Raw genomic sequence first — 17,159 nt, 5'->3', positions numbered from 1 at the left:
ACTGTTGGTACTCTGTTAGTACTGTGTTAGTACTCTGTTGGTACTCTGTTAGTACTGTTAGTACTCTGTTAGTACTCTTTTGGTACTGTTAGTACTGTTAGTACTCTGTTAGTACTCTGTTGGTACTGTGTTAGTACTCTGTCAGTACTCTGTTAGTACTCTATTGGTACTCTGTTAGTACTGTGTTAGTACTCTGTTAGTACTGTGTTAGTACTCTGTTGGTACTCTGTTAGTACTGTTAGTACTGTGTTAGTACTCTGTTGGTACTCTGTCAGTACTCTGTTAGTACTCTGTCAGTACTCTGTCAGTACTCTGTTGGTACTTTGTCAGTACTCTGTTAGTACTCTGTCAGTACTCTGTCAGTACTCTGTCAGTACTGTTAGTACTGTGTTAGTACTCTGTTGGTACTGTTAGTACTGTGTTAGTACTCTGTTGGTACTCTGTTAGTACTGTTAGTACTCTGTTAGTACTGTTAGTACTGTGTTAGTACTCTGTTGGTACTCTGTCAGTACTCTGTTAGTACTCTGTCAGTACTCTGTTGGTACTCTGTTAGTACTGTTAGTACTCTGTTAGTACTCTGTCAGTACTCTGTTAGTACTCTGTCAGTACTCTGTTAGTACTGTTAGTATTCTGTTGGTACTCTGTTAGTACTGTTAGTACTGTGTTAGTACTCTGTTGGTACTGTTAGTACTGTGTTAGTACTCTGTTGGTACTCTGTCAGTACTCTGTTAGTACTCTGTCAGTACTCTGTCAGTACTCTGTTAGTACTCTGTTAGTACTCTGTTAGTACTCTGTCAGTACTCTGTTAGTACTGTTAGTATTCTGTTGGTACTCTGTTAGTACTCTGTTAGTACTGTTAGTACTGTGTTAGTACTCTGTTGGTACTGTTAGTACTGTGTTAGTACTCTGTTGGTACTGTTAGTACTGTGTTAGTACTCTGTTAGTACTCTGTCAGTACTCTGTTGGTACTCTGTTAGAACTGTTAGTATTCTGTTAGTACTCTGTCAGTACTCTGTTAGTACTCTGTCAGTACTCTGTCAGTACTCTGTTAGTACTCTGTTGGTACTCTGTTAGTACTCTGTCAGTACTCTGTTAGTACTGTGTTAGTACTCTTTTGGTACTCTGTTAGTACTCTGTCAGTACTCTGTCAGTACTCTGTTAGTACTGTGTTAGTACTCTTTTGGTACTCTGTTAGTACTCTGTCAGTACTCTGTTAGTACTCTGTCAGTACTCTGTTAGTACTCTGTTGGTACTCTGTTAGTACTCTGTTAGTACTCTGTTGGTACTGTGTTAGTACTCTGTCGGTACTGTGTTAGTACTCTGTTGGTACTGTTGAGTACTCTGTTAGTACTCTGTTAGTACTCTGTCAGTACTCTGTTAGTACTCTGTTAGTACTCTGTTGGTACTCTGTTAGTACTCTGTTAGTACTCTGTTAGTACTGTTAGTACTCTGTTAGTACTGTTAGTACTGTTAGAACTCTGTTGGTACTCTGTTAGTACTCTGTCAGTACTCTGTCAGTACTCTGTTAGTACTGTGTTAGTACTCTTTTGGTACTCTGTCAGTACTCTGTCAGTACTCTGTTAGTACTCTGTCAGTACTCTGTTAGTACTCTGTTGGTACTGTGTTAGTACTCTGTTAGTACTCTGTTAGTACTCTGTAGGTACTCTGTCGGTACTCTGTCGGTACTGTGTTAGTACTCTGTTAGTACTGTTAGTACTCTGTTAGTACTCTGTTAGTACTCTGTAGGTACTCTGTCGGTACTGTGTTAGTACGCTGTTAGTACTGTTAGTACTGTGTTAGTACTGTGTTAGTACTGTTAGTACTGTGTTAGTACTCTGTTGGTACTCTGTTGGTACTCTGTTAGTACTCTGTCGGTACTCTGTTAGTACTGTTAGTACTGTGTTAGTACTCTGTTAGTACTGTTAGTACTGTGTTAGTACTGTGTTAGTACTGTTAGTACTGTGTTAGTACTCTGTTGGTACTCTGTTAGTACTCTGTCGGTACTGTGTTAGTACTGTGTTAGTACTGTGTTAGTACTCTGTTGGTACTGTTAGTACTGTGTTAGTACTGTGTTAGTACTGTTAGTACTGTGTTAGTACTCTGTTGGTACTCTGTTAGTACTCTGTCGGTACTGTGTTAGTACTGTTAGTACTGTGTTAGTACTGTGTTAGTACTGTTAGTACTGTGTTAGTACTCTGTTGGTACTCTGTTGGTACTCTGTTAATACTCTGTCGGTACTGTGTTAGTACTCTGTCGGTACTGTGTTAGTACTGTTAGTACTGTGTTAGTACTGTGTTAGTACTGTTAGTACTGTGTTAGTACTCTGTTGGTACTCTGTTAGTACTCTGTTAATACTCTGTCGGTACTGTGTTAGTACTGTTAGTACTGTGTTAGTACTGTGTTAGTACTGTTAGTACTGTGTTAGTACTCTGTTGGTACTCTGTTAGTACTCTGTAGGTACTCTGTCGGTACTGTGTTAGTACTCTGTCGGTACTCTGTTAGTACTGTTAGTACTGTGTTAGTACTGTGTTAGTACTGTTAGTACTGTGTTAGTACTCTGTCGGTACTCTGTTAGTACTCTGTTAGTACTCTGTTAGTACTCTGTTAGTACTCTGTCGGTACTCTGTTAGTACTCTGTAGGACGGCGTCGTCAGCTGTTAAAGGCTCTCTGATGAACTGGGGTTTTGCGTCTCATGCGCGTCCCGGTTCAGCCTCTGACCTCTGACCTCTGACCTGCAGCTGGCTCAGTACCCGATGCTCAGAGAGGAGATGGAGAGGATCGTCACTCAGCACATCAGAGACCGAGAGAGTCGCACCAAAGACCAGGTCTGCCTGTCCCGCTGCGGTCAGAACCAGGTAACGCTCCTCCGGGTCCTGAACTGAGCCGTCTCATCCTGGTTCTTCCAGGTGATGCTGCTGATCGACATTGAGCTGGCATACATGAACACCAACCATGAAGACTTCATCGGCTTTGCAAAGTAAGAAGCTCTGAACACACACTCACAAAGGTCAGCTGGTGAGTTGGTGAAACAAAGTCACATGACGTGAAGAAAAGCTGATGTAGTGAAAACGTTCCTGAACACCCAGACCACACACCAGTCACTCCATAAATCAGTCAGAAAGAGCTTTTTCCTCAGTGTCTGTGCTGGGGGGGCGTGTTTCCTGAACTGTCTTTTGATTGGTCAGAAACAAGATGCGGGTCTGGACCTGCTCTGCAAGGGAGCCCTGGTGCTCAATAAATCAAACTGAATTAATAATAATCCAAAAGATCTCCCAGCAGTCAGAGAGGAGGAGACGCCAGCAGACTGCACGCCGCTTTGGCAAGTCCTGCTACGGAGTCCTGTCGCTCCGTGCAGAGAAATCTCTGCTGTGGTTCTTCACCTTCGCTGTTCTGCCTTCCTCTAAGGGAACGTTCTTGTTCTTGGATGTAGCCAAGGTGTGAATCTCCCTCAGACTGAACACTGATCTCACTGTCTCTCTGTCTGTCTGTCTGTCTGTCTGTCTGTCTCTCTGTCTTTCTGTCTGTGTCTGTCTCTCTGTCTCTCTGTCTGTCTGTCTGTCTGTCTGTCTGTCTGTCTGTCTCTCTGTCTGTCTGTCTGTCTGTCTGTCTGTCTGTCTCTCTGTCTCTCTGTCTTTCTGTCTGTCTTTCTGTCTGTGTCTGTCTCTCTGTCTCTCTGTCTGTCTTTCTGTCTGTCTGTCTCTCTGTCTGTCTCTCTGTGTCTGTCTCTCTGTCTGTCTGTCTGTCTGTCTGTCTGTCTCTCTGTCTGTCTCTCTGTGTCTGTCTCTCTGTCTCTCTGTCTGTGTCTGTCTGTGTCTGTCTGTCTGTCTGTCTGTCTCTCTCTCTGTCTGTCTTTCTGTCTCTCTGTCTCTCTGTCTGTCTTTCTGTCTCTCTGTCTCTCTGTCTCTCTGTCTGTGTCTGTCTCTCTGTCTCTCTGTCTTTCTGTCTGTCTTTCTGTCTGTGTCTGTCTCTCTGTCTCTCTGTCTCTCTGTCTGTCTTTCTGTCTGTCTGTCTCTCTGTCTGTCTGTCTGTCTGTCTGTCTGTCTCTCTGTCTGTCTCTCTGTGTCTGTCTCTCTGTCTCTCTGTCTGTGTCTGTCTGTGTCTGTCTGTGTCTCTCTGTCTGTCAGTGCTCAGCAGAAGAGCAGTCAGATGAACAAGAAGAAAGCAGCAGGAAACCAGGTGAGTCTCAACAGGTAACCGGGGGGGGGGGGGGGGACGACACTGACCTTATTGACATGTTTCCCTTCTCTTCTGTCTGTCTCACCGTCCCTCAACCTTTTGCTGCGGCAACCAGGACGAGATAATGGTGAGTGTGTGCAGTACGTTAGTGATGTCACCGACGACTTCCTTTCTATTTTTCACCAATCACAGCGCAGCTTCCTGCACACACTGAAAACACTGAAGAAGAGTGTGAGTGTGAGTGTGAGTGTGTGGAAAATTACCTCAGTGCGCCTGGAAGCTGTTGTAGGGGAAGAGGAAATCCTGTCCTAACTTTCAAAATAAAAGCATGGCGAACATGATAAAACGTGATAAAGTGCGTTGTAGTGACAGACTGTGTATCTAAGCAACGATCTGCACACTCTGACTTCCTGTTCCAATCAAACTTCTGGGCGCACTGAAAATATTTTGCATGCACACACGTGTGGCCTGCATCCCGCCGTGTGTGAGGTTGGTGGCGTGTGAACGTTGTCAGTGTGCATTCGTCCACCACACGACCTCCCGCTGATTAGAGAGCAGTGAAAGGATCCAGACATATGTTTATTGGTGAGTCCGCCTACCTGAGCAGCACCTGCGCGTCGCAGAGCTCTTGCTTCTCATTGGCCGCCCTTGTGAGCAGGTTAGGTTCGCACAATCAGGGTCTGCACCTGCAGGACGTGTCACTTATTATGTCATTATTATTATTGTAAGAAAGAGAGAGAGAGACAGGACGGGGGGGGGGCGTTCCGGACGTAGCCTTTGTATACGGTGCTCCACCAGGTGAGCTCACCGGCGCTCCTGGACAGGACGTGTCACTTTATTTATCAGAGTGGAAACGTCTGTGTGGACGCCACAAGCAGAGGTAGGCGGCGTGGCTAGCCTGGATGACATCATTACCTGCCATAACTTGAGTGTGCGTGTGTGTGTGTGTGTGTGTGTGTGCAGGTGATCCGTAAAGGCTGGCTGACCATCAACAACATCAGCATCATGAAGGGAGGAGCTAAAGAGTACTGGTTTGTCCTGACTGCGGAGACCCTGTCCTGGTACAAAGATGACGAGGTAACACACGCGGCTAACGTCAGCTGGAGCTAGCTTAATGTTGTTGTTTTGTTTACTGTTGTTGTTGTTGTTGTTGCCCCCGCAGGAGAAGGAGAAGAAGTACATGCTGCCTGTGGACAACCTGAAACTCAAAGACATCGAGAAAAGCTTCATGTCCAGCAAACACATCTTTGCCCTGTTCAACACTGAGCACAGGTGTGTGCGTGTGCGTTTGTGCGTGTGTGTCTGCAGATGATGTTGTTGTTTTCACTTTGATCAGCTGTTTCTCAATTCCTGTTTCAGGAATGTGTACAAAGACTACCGGCAGCTGGAGCTGGCCAGCGAGTCTCAGGACGAGGTGGACGGCTGGAAGGCTTCTTTCCTACGAGCTGGAGTGTACCCCGAACGCACCGTGGTACAACTCAGTACTACTGCAGTATTAATTTGTTATTCCAGTAGTATTACTTGTTAACACTCTCTTTGTTTCCTCCCGTCCTGCAGGACAAAGAGAAGGTGAGCCCCCGTCTGTTTCTCTTATTTTGTCCACAGTGTGTGTGTAGTTAATCGGCGGCCTTGTTTGTGCAGGTGGAGGCGTGTGTGTGTAGTTAATCGGCGGCCATGTTTGTGCAGGTGGAGGTGGAGGAGGCGAGCGGGGACGGGCAGATCCACAGTCTGGACCCTCAGCTGGAGCGACAGGTGGAGATCGTCAGGAACCTGGTGGACTCGTACCTGTCCATCATCCACCGCACCGTCAGAGACCTCATCCCCAAGACCATCATGCACCTGATGGTCAACAACGTACGACACACACACACACACACACACACAGACATACACACAGGAAGTGATGCAGTCAGTCATGTGACCTCCTTTCTGTCCATCAGACGAAAGAGTTCATCCACTCTGACCTGCTGGCTCAGCTGTACTCCTGCGGAGACCAGAACAGCCTGATGGAGGAGTCCCAGGAACAGGTGAGACAGACAGAGAGACATCTGTGTGTCATTTAAAATAGTACTCTTTTATTATCGCTGTAAAATCATCTTTTTCTGATTCTGTCTTTTCATGTGACGACACTGAAGAAATGACCCTTTGCTCCAGTGTAAAGTAGTGAGCGTGCAGCTTGTAGAACAGTGTAAAGTAGTGAGCGTGCAGCTTGTATAACAGTGTAAAGTAGTGAGCGTGCAGCTTGTATAACAGTGTAAAGTAGTGAGCGTGCAGCTTGTAGAACAGTGTAAAGTAGTGAGCGTGCAGCTTGTAGAACAGTGTAAAGTAGTGAGCGTGCAGCTTGTATAACAGTGTAAAGTAGTGAGCGTACAGCTTCTATAACAGTGTAAAGTAGTGAGCGTACAGCTTGTATAACAGCGTAAAGTAGTGAGCGTACAGCTTGTAGAACAGTAGAACAGTGTAAAGTAGTGAGCGTACAGCTTCTATAACAGTGTAAAGTAGTGAGCGTACAGCTTGTAGAACAGTAGAACAGTGTAAAGTAGTGAGCGTACAGCTTCTATAACAGTGTAAAGTAGTTATAACAGTGTAAAGTAGTGAGCGTACAGCTTGTAGAACAGTGTAAAGTAGTGAGCGTACAGCTTGTATAACAGCGTAAAGTAGTGAGCGTACAGCTTGTAGAACAGTAGAACAGTGTAAAGTAGTGAGTGTACAGCTTGTAGAACAGTGTAAAGTAGTTATAACAGTGTAAAGTAGTGAACGTACAGCTTGTAGAACAGTGTAAAGTAGTGAGCGTACAGCTTGTATAACAGCGTAAAGTAGTGAGCGTACAGCTTGTAGAACAGTAGAACAGTGTAAAGTAGTGAGCGTACAGCTTGTAGAACAGTGTAAAGTAGTTATAACAGTGTAAAGTAGTGAGCGTACAGCTTGTATAAGTGTAATAACAGTGTAAAGTAGTGAGCGTACAGCTTGTATAACAGTGTAAAGTAGTGAGCGTACAGCTTGTATAACAGCGTAAAGTAGTGAGCGTACAGCTTGTATAACAGCGTAAAGTAGTGAGCGTACAGCTTGTATAACAGCGTAAATTAGTGAGCGTACAGCTTGTATAACAGCGTAAAGTAGTGAGCGTACAGCTTGTATAACAGCGTAAAGTAGTGAGCGTGCAGCTTGTAGAACAGTAGAACAGTGTAAAGTAGTGAGCGTACAGCTTGTATAACAGCGTAAAGTAGTGAGCGTACAGCTTGTAGAACAGTGTAAAGTAGTGAGCGTACAGCTTGTAGAACAGTGTAAAGTAGTTATAACAGTGTAAAGTAGTGAGCGTACAGCTTCTATAACAGTGTAAAGTAGTGAGCGTACAGCTTGTATAACAGCGTAAAGTAGTGAGCGTACAGCTTGTAGAACAGTAGAACAGTGTAAAGTAGTGAGCGTACAGCTTCTATAACAGTGTAAAGTAGTGAGCGTACAGCTTGTATAACAGCGTAAAGTAGTGAGCGTACAGCTTGTAGAACAGTAGAACAGTGTAAAGTAGTGAGCGTACAGCTTGTAGAACAGTGTAAAGTAGTTATAACAGTGTAAAGTAGTGAGCGTACAGCTTGTAGAACAGTGTAAAGTAGTTATAACAGTGTAAAGTAGTGAGCGTACAGCTTGTAGAACAGTGTAAAGTAGTTATAACAGTGTAAAGTAGTGAACGTACAGCTTGTAGAACAGTGTAAAGTAGTGAGCGTACAGCTTGTATAACAGCGTAGTGAGCGTACAGCTTGTAGAACAGTAGAACAGTGTAAAGTAGTGAGCGTACAGCTTGTAAAACAGTGTAAAGTAGTTATAACAGTGTAAAGTAGTGAGCGTACAGCTTGTATAAGTGTAATAACAGCGTAAAGTAGTGAGCGTACAGCTTGTATAACAGCGTAAAGTAGTGAGCGTACAGCTTGTATAACAGCGTAAAGTAGTGAGCGTGCAGCTTGTAGAACAGTAGAACAGTGTAAAGTAGTGAGCGTACAGCTTGTATAACAGCGTAAAGTAGTGAGCGTACAGCTTGTATAACAGTGTAAAGTAGTGAGCGTACAGCTTGTATAACAGCGTAAAGTAGTGAGCGTACAGCTTGTATAACAGCGTAAAGTAGTGAGCGTGCAGCTTGTAGAACAGTGTAAAGTAGTGAGCGTACAGCTTGTATAACAGCGTAAAGTAGTGAGCGTACAGCTTGTAGAACAGCGTAAAGTAGTGAACGTACAGCTTGTAGAACAGTGTAAAGTAGTGAGCGTACAGCTTGTATAACAGCGTAAAGTAGTGAGCGTACAGCTTGTAGAACAGTGTAAAGTAGTGAACGTACAGCTTGTATAACAGCGTAAAGTAGTGAGCGTGCAGCTCGTAGAACAGTGTAAAGTAGTGAGCGTACAGCTCGTAGAACAGTGTAAAGTAGTGAGCGTACAGCTTGTAGAACAGTGTAAAGTAGTGAGCGTACAGCTTGTATAACAGTGTAAAGTAGTGTTTAGCGTTTATAAACCGTCATTTACTGTGTGGTAGTTTGTACACAAGACTCCTGTTTGAGGAGTTGCTGTTCAATCCCCACGTGCTGCTAGTTTTATCCTTTTCTCCTCCCTCTCTCTCCCCCTCCCTCTCCCCCTGTCTGTCTCTGTGTCTCTCGCCCAGGCTCAGCACCGTGATGAGATGCTCAGGATGTACCACGCCCTGCGCGAAGGCCTCAGCATCATCGGTGACATCAGCACCTCCACCATCACCACGGTGATGCCTCCGCCCGTTGACGACTCCTGGCTGCAGGTGACGGGGATGCCGTCAGGACGCAGGTAACCCAGCGGCAGGTCAGGTGTAGGCACAGTACGTGTTGTCTGATCACTTCATCAGTATGCTGGTCTCTGCAGATCTCCCATGTCCAGCCCGACCCCCCAACGCCGGGCCCCTCCTGGACCTCCTCGTCCAGGCGGTCGCGCTGCCCCCGGCCCTCCATCTCGTCCCGCAGTGTCACCTGACCCTGGAGCGCCCTCTGTGCCCTCCCGACCCAACAGAGCGCCCCCACCTGGAGTCCCCAGGTACCCCCCCACACACACAGGGACCCAGAGGTCAAAGGTCAAGCTGGCAGTTTCTCACAGCCGGATCAGTTTCTGATCCAAGATTTCACCACATTCCTCTGACAGAATAGCACAGTGTGAGGGGGCTTCAGCTGAAGACTACATTACCCAGCAGCCCTGTATCAGGACTGATGCTGCATTCAGGTCATGTGGGAGCGGTTAGCCTGTTAGCTCAGTGAGAAACGGAAAGAGAGAGCATCAAGCAGCAGGTCCTGTTGCCTTCGGATGAAACCCGACTAGTGATCCAGATCAGGGGTCTCATTTAGAACCGTCAGACTAGACGGGCCTGAAAGAGCCGCACCCCACTTCCTACGCAAAGCTGTCTGTCTATAAACAAAGGTGGCGGGAGAACGTGCACCTTGAAGTAACTTGTGCCGCAGACGGTGCAGTCGGACCAGATCACGCTACACATTTAAATTCACATCAGACGGTTATTAGAGATCCACCTTATCAGAACCTTTCAAACCAGCGGTGTCAATTGCTCACCTGCGCCGCTCTCGCTCGGTCGCTGCACTCTCTCACTATCCGTCCTGTTCACCTGTAGACCTCCATCCTCAGGGTGGGGGGGTCTGACAGCTGGGAACACAAATCCTGCAGGACATTTCCAGGTGGACTGTGATTATGAAGGGACAGTTACCTGCAGAGGTTTCACAAATCAGATGCTTGGTTGTTGTTTTTAGTCCCAGCCAATACAGATGGAAGATTCTTGATATCTGATGATTAAAGACGTAAATCAGGATCGGAAAACTAAAGAATCGGGACTCAAACTCAGGTCTTCATCACACCTCAAACTTTGAGGTCACGTAGCGTCTTGCAAGGCAGCATTAACTGTAATTCCCCACACTGTAATGTGACCTGAATGCAGCATGAATGTGTTTCCAGGTGTTTCCAGGTGTTCAGATCAGTGTGTCCAGTTTGGTTTAACACACTCTCTCATGGACGTCCATCAAAAAGTTAGAAAATTAAATTTAAATCAGATTTATTTCCTGTTCTGAAAGAAGCTTCTGGAGGTTCAAACCGATAAATAATAATAATAATAACAGTGAAGTCGACGGTTTCTGCCCTGACTCAGCAGATTCTTGTGTTTTTCACCAGGCTGGACACGGAGGTTTTATTAGAACATGATGCGTGTTTTGTGGTTAGAGTTTCTTCTTCGTTGGTGCTGTAGACAGAAAGCAGCGATCCACAAACAACCTGCACAGACATGGAAAAGAAAGACCGGTCTTTCTTTGCTCCTCTCTTCCTCCCTCTGCTCATTCTTCTTCTCCTCATCCTCAGACCTCCATCACGCCTCCATCTGTAAACACATGACGTCCAGTTAATGTTAAAGGATCCGTCCCACATTCTGGGGACATCCACAGTTTCATCTCTGAGTCCAACACAGACAGAGGTGCAGGACCTGACTAGCCTAGCTTAGCACAAAGACTGGAAGCAGGGAGAAAGCGTTAGCTGGGGGAAAGTGCGAGCCTAGCTTAGCACAAAGACTGGAAGCAGGGAGAAAGCGTTAGCAGGGGGAAAGTGCGAGCCTAGCTTAGCACAAAGACTGGAAGCAGGGAGAAAGCGTTAGCAGGGGGAAAGTGCGAGCCTAGCTTAGCACAAAGACTGGAAGCAGGGAGAAAGCGCTAGCAGGGGGAAAGTGCAAGCCTAGCTTAGCACAAAGACTGGAAGCAGGGGGCAAGTGCTAGCCTAGCTTAACACAAAGACTGGAAGCAGGGAGAAAGCGCTAGCAGGGGGAAAGTGCGAGCCTAGCTTAGCACAAAGACTGGAAGCAGGGAGAAAGCGCTAGCAGGGGGAAAGTGCAAGCCTAGCTTAGCACAAAGACTGGAAGCAGGGGGCAAGTGCTAGCCCAGCTTAGCACAAAGACTGGAAGCAGGGGGAAAGTGCCAGCCTAGCTTAGCACAAAGACTGGAAGCAGGGGGAAAGTGCCAGCCTAGCTTAGCACAAAGACTGGAAAGACAAAGACTTTAGCTGTGTGTCACCATCCAGGCTTCCTGAAGCTCCGCTGCCAGAGTAGTGATAGTGAGTGATGAGGACATGTCCCCAGCGTACCCAGAGGAAATGACCCTTATGATGCTGCAGCCATCAACAACCCCCCACTCACGGTTGGATTTAAAGGCAACTAGCTTCCTGGCTAACAGTTTTCAGATGAAGCTAAGCTAGCATTTCCCCCTGCTTCCAGTCTTTGTGCTAAGCTAGGCTAGCACTTTCCCCCTGCTTCCAGTCTTTGTGCTAAGCTAGGCTAGTCAGGCCCTGGACCACCTCTGAACAAAACACACAGAAATGAAGCTGATTTATTTTTCACCATCAACCTCTGTACGTCCACCTGGAGCCATGTCTGTCTGTCTGTCTGTCTGTCTCTTTGTCTACCTGTTTACCTGTCTGTCTGTCTGTCTGTCTCCCTGTTTACCTGTCTGTCTGTCTGTCTCTTTGTCTACCTGTTTACCTGTCTACCTGTCTGTCTACCTGTTTACCTGTCTGTCTGTCTGTCTACCTGTCTACCTGTCTGTCTGTCTGTCTCTTTGTCTACCTGTCTGTCTGTCTTTTTGTCTGTCTGTCTCTTTGTCTACCTGTCTGTCTGTCTTTTTGTCTGTCTGTCTCTTTGTCTGTCTGTCTGTCTACCTGTCTATCTGTCTGTCTTTTTGTCTACCTGTTTACCTGTCTGTCTGTCTCTTTGTCTGTCTGTCTGTCTACCTGTCTACCTGTCTGTCTGTCTGTCTTTTTGTCTACCTGTTTACCTGTCTGTCTGTCTTTTTGTCTACCTGTTTACCTGTCTGTATGTCTCTTTGTCTGTCTGTCTGTCTACCTGTCTACCTGTCTACCTGTCTGTCTGTCTGTCTTTTTGTCTACCTGTCTACCTGTCTGTCTGTCTGTCTTTTTGTCTACCTGTTTACCTGTCTGTCTGTCTCTTTGTCTACCTGTCTGTCTGTCTTTTTGTCTGTCTGTCTCTTTGTCTACCTGTTTACCTGTCTGTCTGTCTCTTTGTCTACCTGTCTGTCTGTCTTTTTGTCTGTCTGTCTCTTTGTCTACCTGTCTACCTGTCTGTCTGTCTGTCTCTTTGTCTACCTGTCTGTCTGTCTTTTTGTCTGTCTGTCTCTTTGTCTACCTGTTTACCTGTCTGTCTGTCTCTTTGTCTACCTGTCTGTCTGTCTTTTTGTCTGTCTGTCTCTTTGTCTACCTGTCTACCTGTCTGTCTGTCTGTCTCTTTGTCTACCTGTCTGTCTGTCTTTTTGTCTGTCTGTCTCTTTGTCTACCTGTCTGTCTGTCTGTCTCTTTGTCTACCTGTCTGTCTGTCTTTTTGTCTGTCTGTCTCTTTGTCTACCTGTCTGTCTTTTTGTCTGTCTGTCTCTTTGTCTACCTGTCTGTCTGTCTGTCTGTCTGTCTGTCTGTCTTTCTCTGTTTGTGTGATCCTGTTCTAACAGTACCTTATAAGGCCAAACAGGAAGCTCTCAGGTGTGTCAGAGCAGGTAGCTCCGCCCCCCTCATATTGACCATATATGGTTATTCTTTCAGAATCTCTATCAGTGACCAGTGAGGAGTTCACCAATGGTACGTCAGCTGTCTGTGTGATGTCACTGTCTCTCACCAACTCTTAGTGTGTGTGTGTGCCTCATCATCCAATCAGATTGCTGTCCTCACCGTGTGACCCCGCCCACTCCCCCCAGCATAATAGTTAGCTGTATGATTGACAGCTCCATCAACCTGTTACTGACTGTCTGTCTCTCTCTGTCTGTCTGTTGTTTTTATTTGTGTTTGTTGTGGTTTCTCCAGTCGGAGGGCTCCTGCATCTCCATCCCGACCCTCCAGACCCGACTGACTCCTCCCTCTTACACACACAGTGTACACTCACGCACACACACACAATGTACACACCGACAACGCACATCTCACATTGAACACGAGGATCCAGCTGGACTGTTTCAGTCGTGTTCACAAATGTTTCACAAGGTTTTGGAACACAGACTTGCACACACACTGCAGAACCAGCTCCTACTGGTTCTAACTGATTCTAATAGGCCTCTACTCATTTCACTGGGTGCAAGCTGGTGACACGTTTCATACTGGTTTAACTGGTCCCTTCTGCTTTGAACTGGTTTTTACTCATTCCAAAATGTTTCCACTCATTTACACTTGGTCCATCATGTTTCCATTGGTTCCAGCTGGTTGTAAGCGGTTCTAACTGACTCCAACCAGTTATGTTCCACGTTTTCTTTTACCTGTCACCAGGTATTTGACCCCACAGTGGACTTCAGATGTCTTTTTGGCAGAAGTTCTGACAGGATCAATTTCACTGTAGACAAGACTGAAAACATTTATTTTAAGATAAGATAAGAAAACCTTTATTTGTCCCACAGTTGGGAAATTGCGGATGGAAATTTTGTGTGTCTCTGAGCTCCCACATTTCTAAAACCACATAATGCAAATGTTAAGCCTCTGTTCAGTCATGCCCATTTTTGAAATCTTTTTATATTTATACTTTATGTTTTATTTTATAATTTCTTTTAATAATATGTAGTAATTATGTGGCATCAGAAAATGGTTTGAGTTCCAGGCTGAGAAAGAATTTATCAGTTTATCATTATTAACACTGTGCATATACAGAAATACAAAACCACAATAATGAGTCTTTAAAATATACATTTCACAAGCGTCAGGAAGAAGCCAACTGTTAACGACAAGCAGCAATGATTCTGAATGTGTCGGAACAACCAGCAAGGACATTATTTCACAATCACGTCTTGTTCAAATCACGGGAATAAATCCTCACAATGAACACAATGGATGATGCATAACATTATAAATTCACTCGCTGTTCCGTCCTGACTGTTAATCCTAAACAATGTTCCCATGCATTCCCCCCCATTTTCACTCATTCTTCCCTGCTATACCCTCCTCTGCTGTACCCTACTCTTCCCTACTCTGCTATACCCTCCTCTGCTGTACCCTACTCTACTGTATCTTACTCTACTGTACCCTCCTACTTTACCCTCCTCTGCTGTACCTTACTCTACTGTATCTTACTCTACCCTCCTCTACTGTACACTGCTCTGCTGTACCTTACTCTACTGTATCTTACTCTACCCTCCTCTGCTGTACCCTACTCTACCATACTCAGCTGTACCCTCTTCCACTGTACCCTACTCTGCTGTACCCTCCTCCACTGTACCCTACTCTGCTGTACCCTACTCTACCATACTCAGCTGTACCCTCTTCCACTGTACCCTACTCTGCTGTACCCTCCTCCACTGTACCCTACTCTGCTGTACCCTACTCTACCATACTCCGCTGTACCCTCCTCCACTGTACCCTACTCTACCCTACTCTGCTGTACCCTCCTCCACTGTACCCTACTCTGCTTTACCCTACTCTACCATACTCCGCTGTACCCTCCTCCACTGTACCCTACTCTACCCTAATCTGCTGTACCCTACTCTGCTGTACCCTACTCTACCATACTCAGCTGTACCCTCCTCCACTGTACTCTGCTCTACCATACTCAGCTGTACCCTCCTCCACTGTACCCTACTCAGCTGTACCCTCCTCCACTGTACCCTACTCCACTGTACCCTACTCTACCCTACTCTGCTGTACCCTACTCTACCATACTCAGCTGTACCCTCCTCCACAGTACCCTACACCCCCGTGCCTTCCTCAGCTGTACCTTACTCTACTGTAGCCTACTCTGTTGTACCCTCTTCTACTGTATCTTACTCTGCTGTACCTTAGCTCATCAGCTGTACCCTACTGTACTGTAGCCTCCTCAGCTGTGACCTACTCCACTGTACCCTACTCTACCCTACTCTGCTGTACCTTACTTTACTGTACCCTCCTCAGCTGTATCCTACTCTACTGTACCCTCCTAAGCTGTACCTTACTCAGCACTACCCTACTTCACTGTACCCTCATCAGCTGTACCCTACTCCACTCTATCCTACTCTTACTGTGACCTACTTAGTTGTACCCTACTCTACTGTACCCTCCTAAGCTGTACCTTACTCAGCACTACCCTACTTCACTGTACCCTCATCAGCTGTACCCTACTCCACTCTATCCTACTCTTACTGTGACCTACTTAGTTGTACCCTACTCTACTGTACCTAACTCTACCATAACCTTCTCTGCTGTACCCTACAATACTGAATCCCACTCTACTGAAACATACTCAACTGTACCCTCCTCTATGGTGCCCTACTCTACTGTACACTCCTTAGCTGTATCATACTCTACTGTATCCTACACTACTATACACTCCTCAGCTGTACCCTACTCTACTGAATCCTAACTGGTTGAAACTGGTTCCAAACTGGCTAGTTGAAACAGGCTCTGGCTGGTGTCATCGGGCTTTAATTGGTTTTAACTGGTTCTGACTGGTTTGAATTGGTTCTTAGTGGTTTAAAAGAAGTAGTCAGTTTCATGTGAACTTTGACCCTGAAATCCTCTTGTTTCTGTGGTTCTAACTGGTTCCCACAGGTTTATCAATTGATGTGACCTTTGCCCTTTAACCCTCCTGCCTGTTCATTTTTCTGTTCATTCACTGTTTTTCTCCTCTTTTCTTTTCTCTTTCTTTGTGTTTGTTTTTTGTCGTTTTGTCCCCAGTCGTCCCAGTAAAGGTAGCCCTGCCCACGGAGAGAGCCCCCAGTCTTCTATTGAGGGTTAACCTGAACCGATTGTGTGTTTGTGTCTCTACTGAACTGTTCTACTGGTCTCTACTGATGCTGTGTTACTGTGAACGTTACTATAAAGTAATAATAATAATAATAATGATGACAATGATTATCAGCACATTAAGACTATAAAGTAAATATTACTGCAATACTGCGTGTATCGATGTGTAATGAAGCTGTCTGTCCAGGAGAGTGAGACAGGTCAGCTGCCTGTCTGTCTGCCTCCTCACACTGTCAAAACGACAGTGACAGAAATAGGTGATTAATCACATCAGGTTTATAAAGTACTGTAGAAACCTCCAGAGACGCTGTCGAAGTGAAGACCTCTGGATGTTCAGGCTTTCGTTCAGTTCCTCTTTTTTTCTGTCTTGTATGAAGCTCATGTTGTTTGTGCTGAAACGTTGCAACGCGAGAACTTTTCTTTACAGTGTAAAGTTTACTTATTGTTTTAACTTATGTATTGATTAATCTATTTATTGATTTATTTATTATCTGCGGTTCTTGTGAATATGGTGTTATCGTTAAGGAAATGTTTCCCACCAACCACATTTAGCATTTCTATAGCAGAGCTAACATCTCGTTCTAAATGGCTCTGACTTGGCCCAACTTGTTCTGATTTCTAACTTTTTCTGACTCCCATTTGGTTTTAAGAAATTCCAGCTGGTTCTGACTGGACCAACCTGTTCCAACTCGCTTCCACCGGCTCCATTCGGTTTTAATTTGATCTAAATGGTCAGTTTCCAGGCAGGTTACATCCGGTTCGAAATGGTTCCAGCTAATTCCGACTGGTTGTAACTTGTTTCATTTGGCTTTTACTGGTTATAAGATGTTCATACTGGTTCCAGCTGTTTGTAAATGGCTCTGACAGCTTCCAGTTGGTTTCAACTGGGTTTCAAACCCAAACTGCCAACAGCAACCATCTAATATTCACAATGTGGAGGCATCGGTAGCTTCACACTTTCTTTTTTGGGCCATTTCCCAATAATTTCTGTGGTGTATAACATATGTGCATTTGACTCTAGCACACCACATTTCCTTGCGAGTTTTTTACAAAGTCAACATTAATTAATTGGGTTAAATTGATTCTGAATGAAACAACTGAATCATGTCTTTTTCTCAGCTGATTTATTACCTCAGTCAAGTTTATGGTCTCAGTCGCTAGTTTCAGGTCCCATTTAGAGGAACATAGACCAGAAAGCAGGTGAGGCTTTAGGTCGCTACCATGGCGACCTGTCAATA

The 17,159-nt window shown here is 45.4% G+C and overlaps 1 protein-coding gene across 3 annotated transcripts in view; it reads left to right on the top strand.

The window, feature by feature from the left end:
• LOC119891536 (dynamin-1-like) overlaps positions 1-17,159 on the top strand; it is a 30,061-nt gene extending 12,902 nt beyond the window's left edge. Inside the window, exons 11-24 of one of the 3 annotated variants that reach the window (XM_038703254.1) lie at positions 2,740-2,826; positions 2,908-2,978; positions 4,126-4,177; positions 4,293-4,304; positions 5,141-5,254; positions 5,340-5,449; positions 5,537-5,648; positions 5,735-5,746; positions 5,864-6,031; positions 6,118-6,204; positions 8,822-8,976; positions 9,052-9,219; positions 12,769-12,804; positions 15,853-17,159. In XM_038703254.1, the coding sequence (XP_038559182.1) occupies positions 2,740-2,826; positions 2,908-2,978; positions 4,126-4,177; positions 4,293-4,304; positions 5,141-5,254; positions 5,340-5,449; positions 5,537-5,648; positions 5,735-5,746; positions 5,864-6,031; positions 6,118-6,204; positions 8,822-8,976; positions 9,052-9,219; positions 12,769-12,790 (1,170 nt within the window). In that variant the 3' untranslated portion in view covers positions 12,791-12,804; positions 15,853-17,159. Of the gene's footprint in view, positions 1-2,739; positions 2,827-2,907; positions 2,979-4,125; positions 4,178-4,292; positions 4,305-5,140; positions 5,255-5,339; positions 5,450-5,536; positions 5,649-5,734; positions 5,747-5,863; positions 6,032-6,117; positions 6,205-8,821; positions 8,977-9,051; positions 9,220-12,768; positions 12,805-13,026 lie in introns of all 3 variants that reach the window. The other 2 variants (XM_038703255.1, XM_038703253.1) reach the window with 2 other exon arrangements.

Source organism: Micropterus salmoides, unplaced genomic scaffold (genome assembly GCF_014851395.1).
Source record: "Micropterus salmoides isolate LMB-PRFRI ecotype aquatic unplaced genomic scaffold, ASM1485139v1 Ms_hic_scaffold_7, whole genome shotgun sequence".
In the NCBI taxonomy this organism is placed as follows: domain Eukaryota; kingdom Metazoa; phylum Chordata; class Actinopteri; order Centrarchiformes; family Centrarchidae; genus Micropterus; species Micropterus salmoides.
Note: the sequence above shows the minus strand (reverse complement) of the source record. Positions and strands in the feature narration are given on the sequence as shown.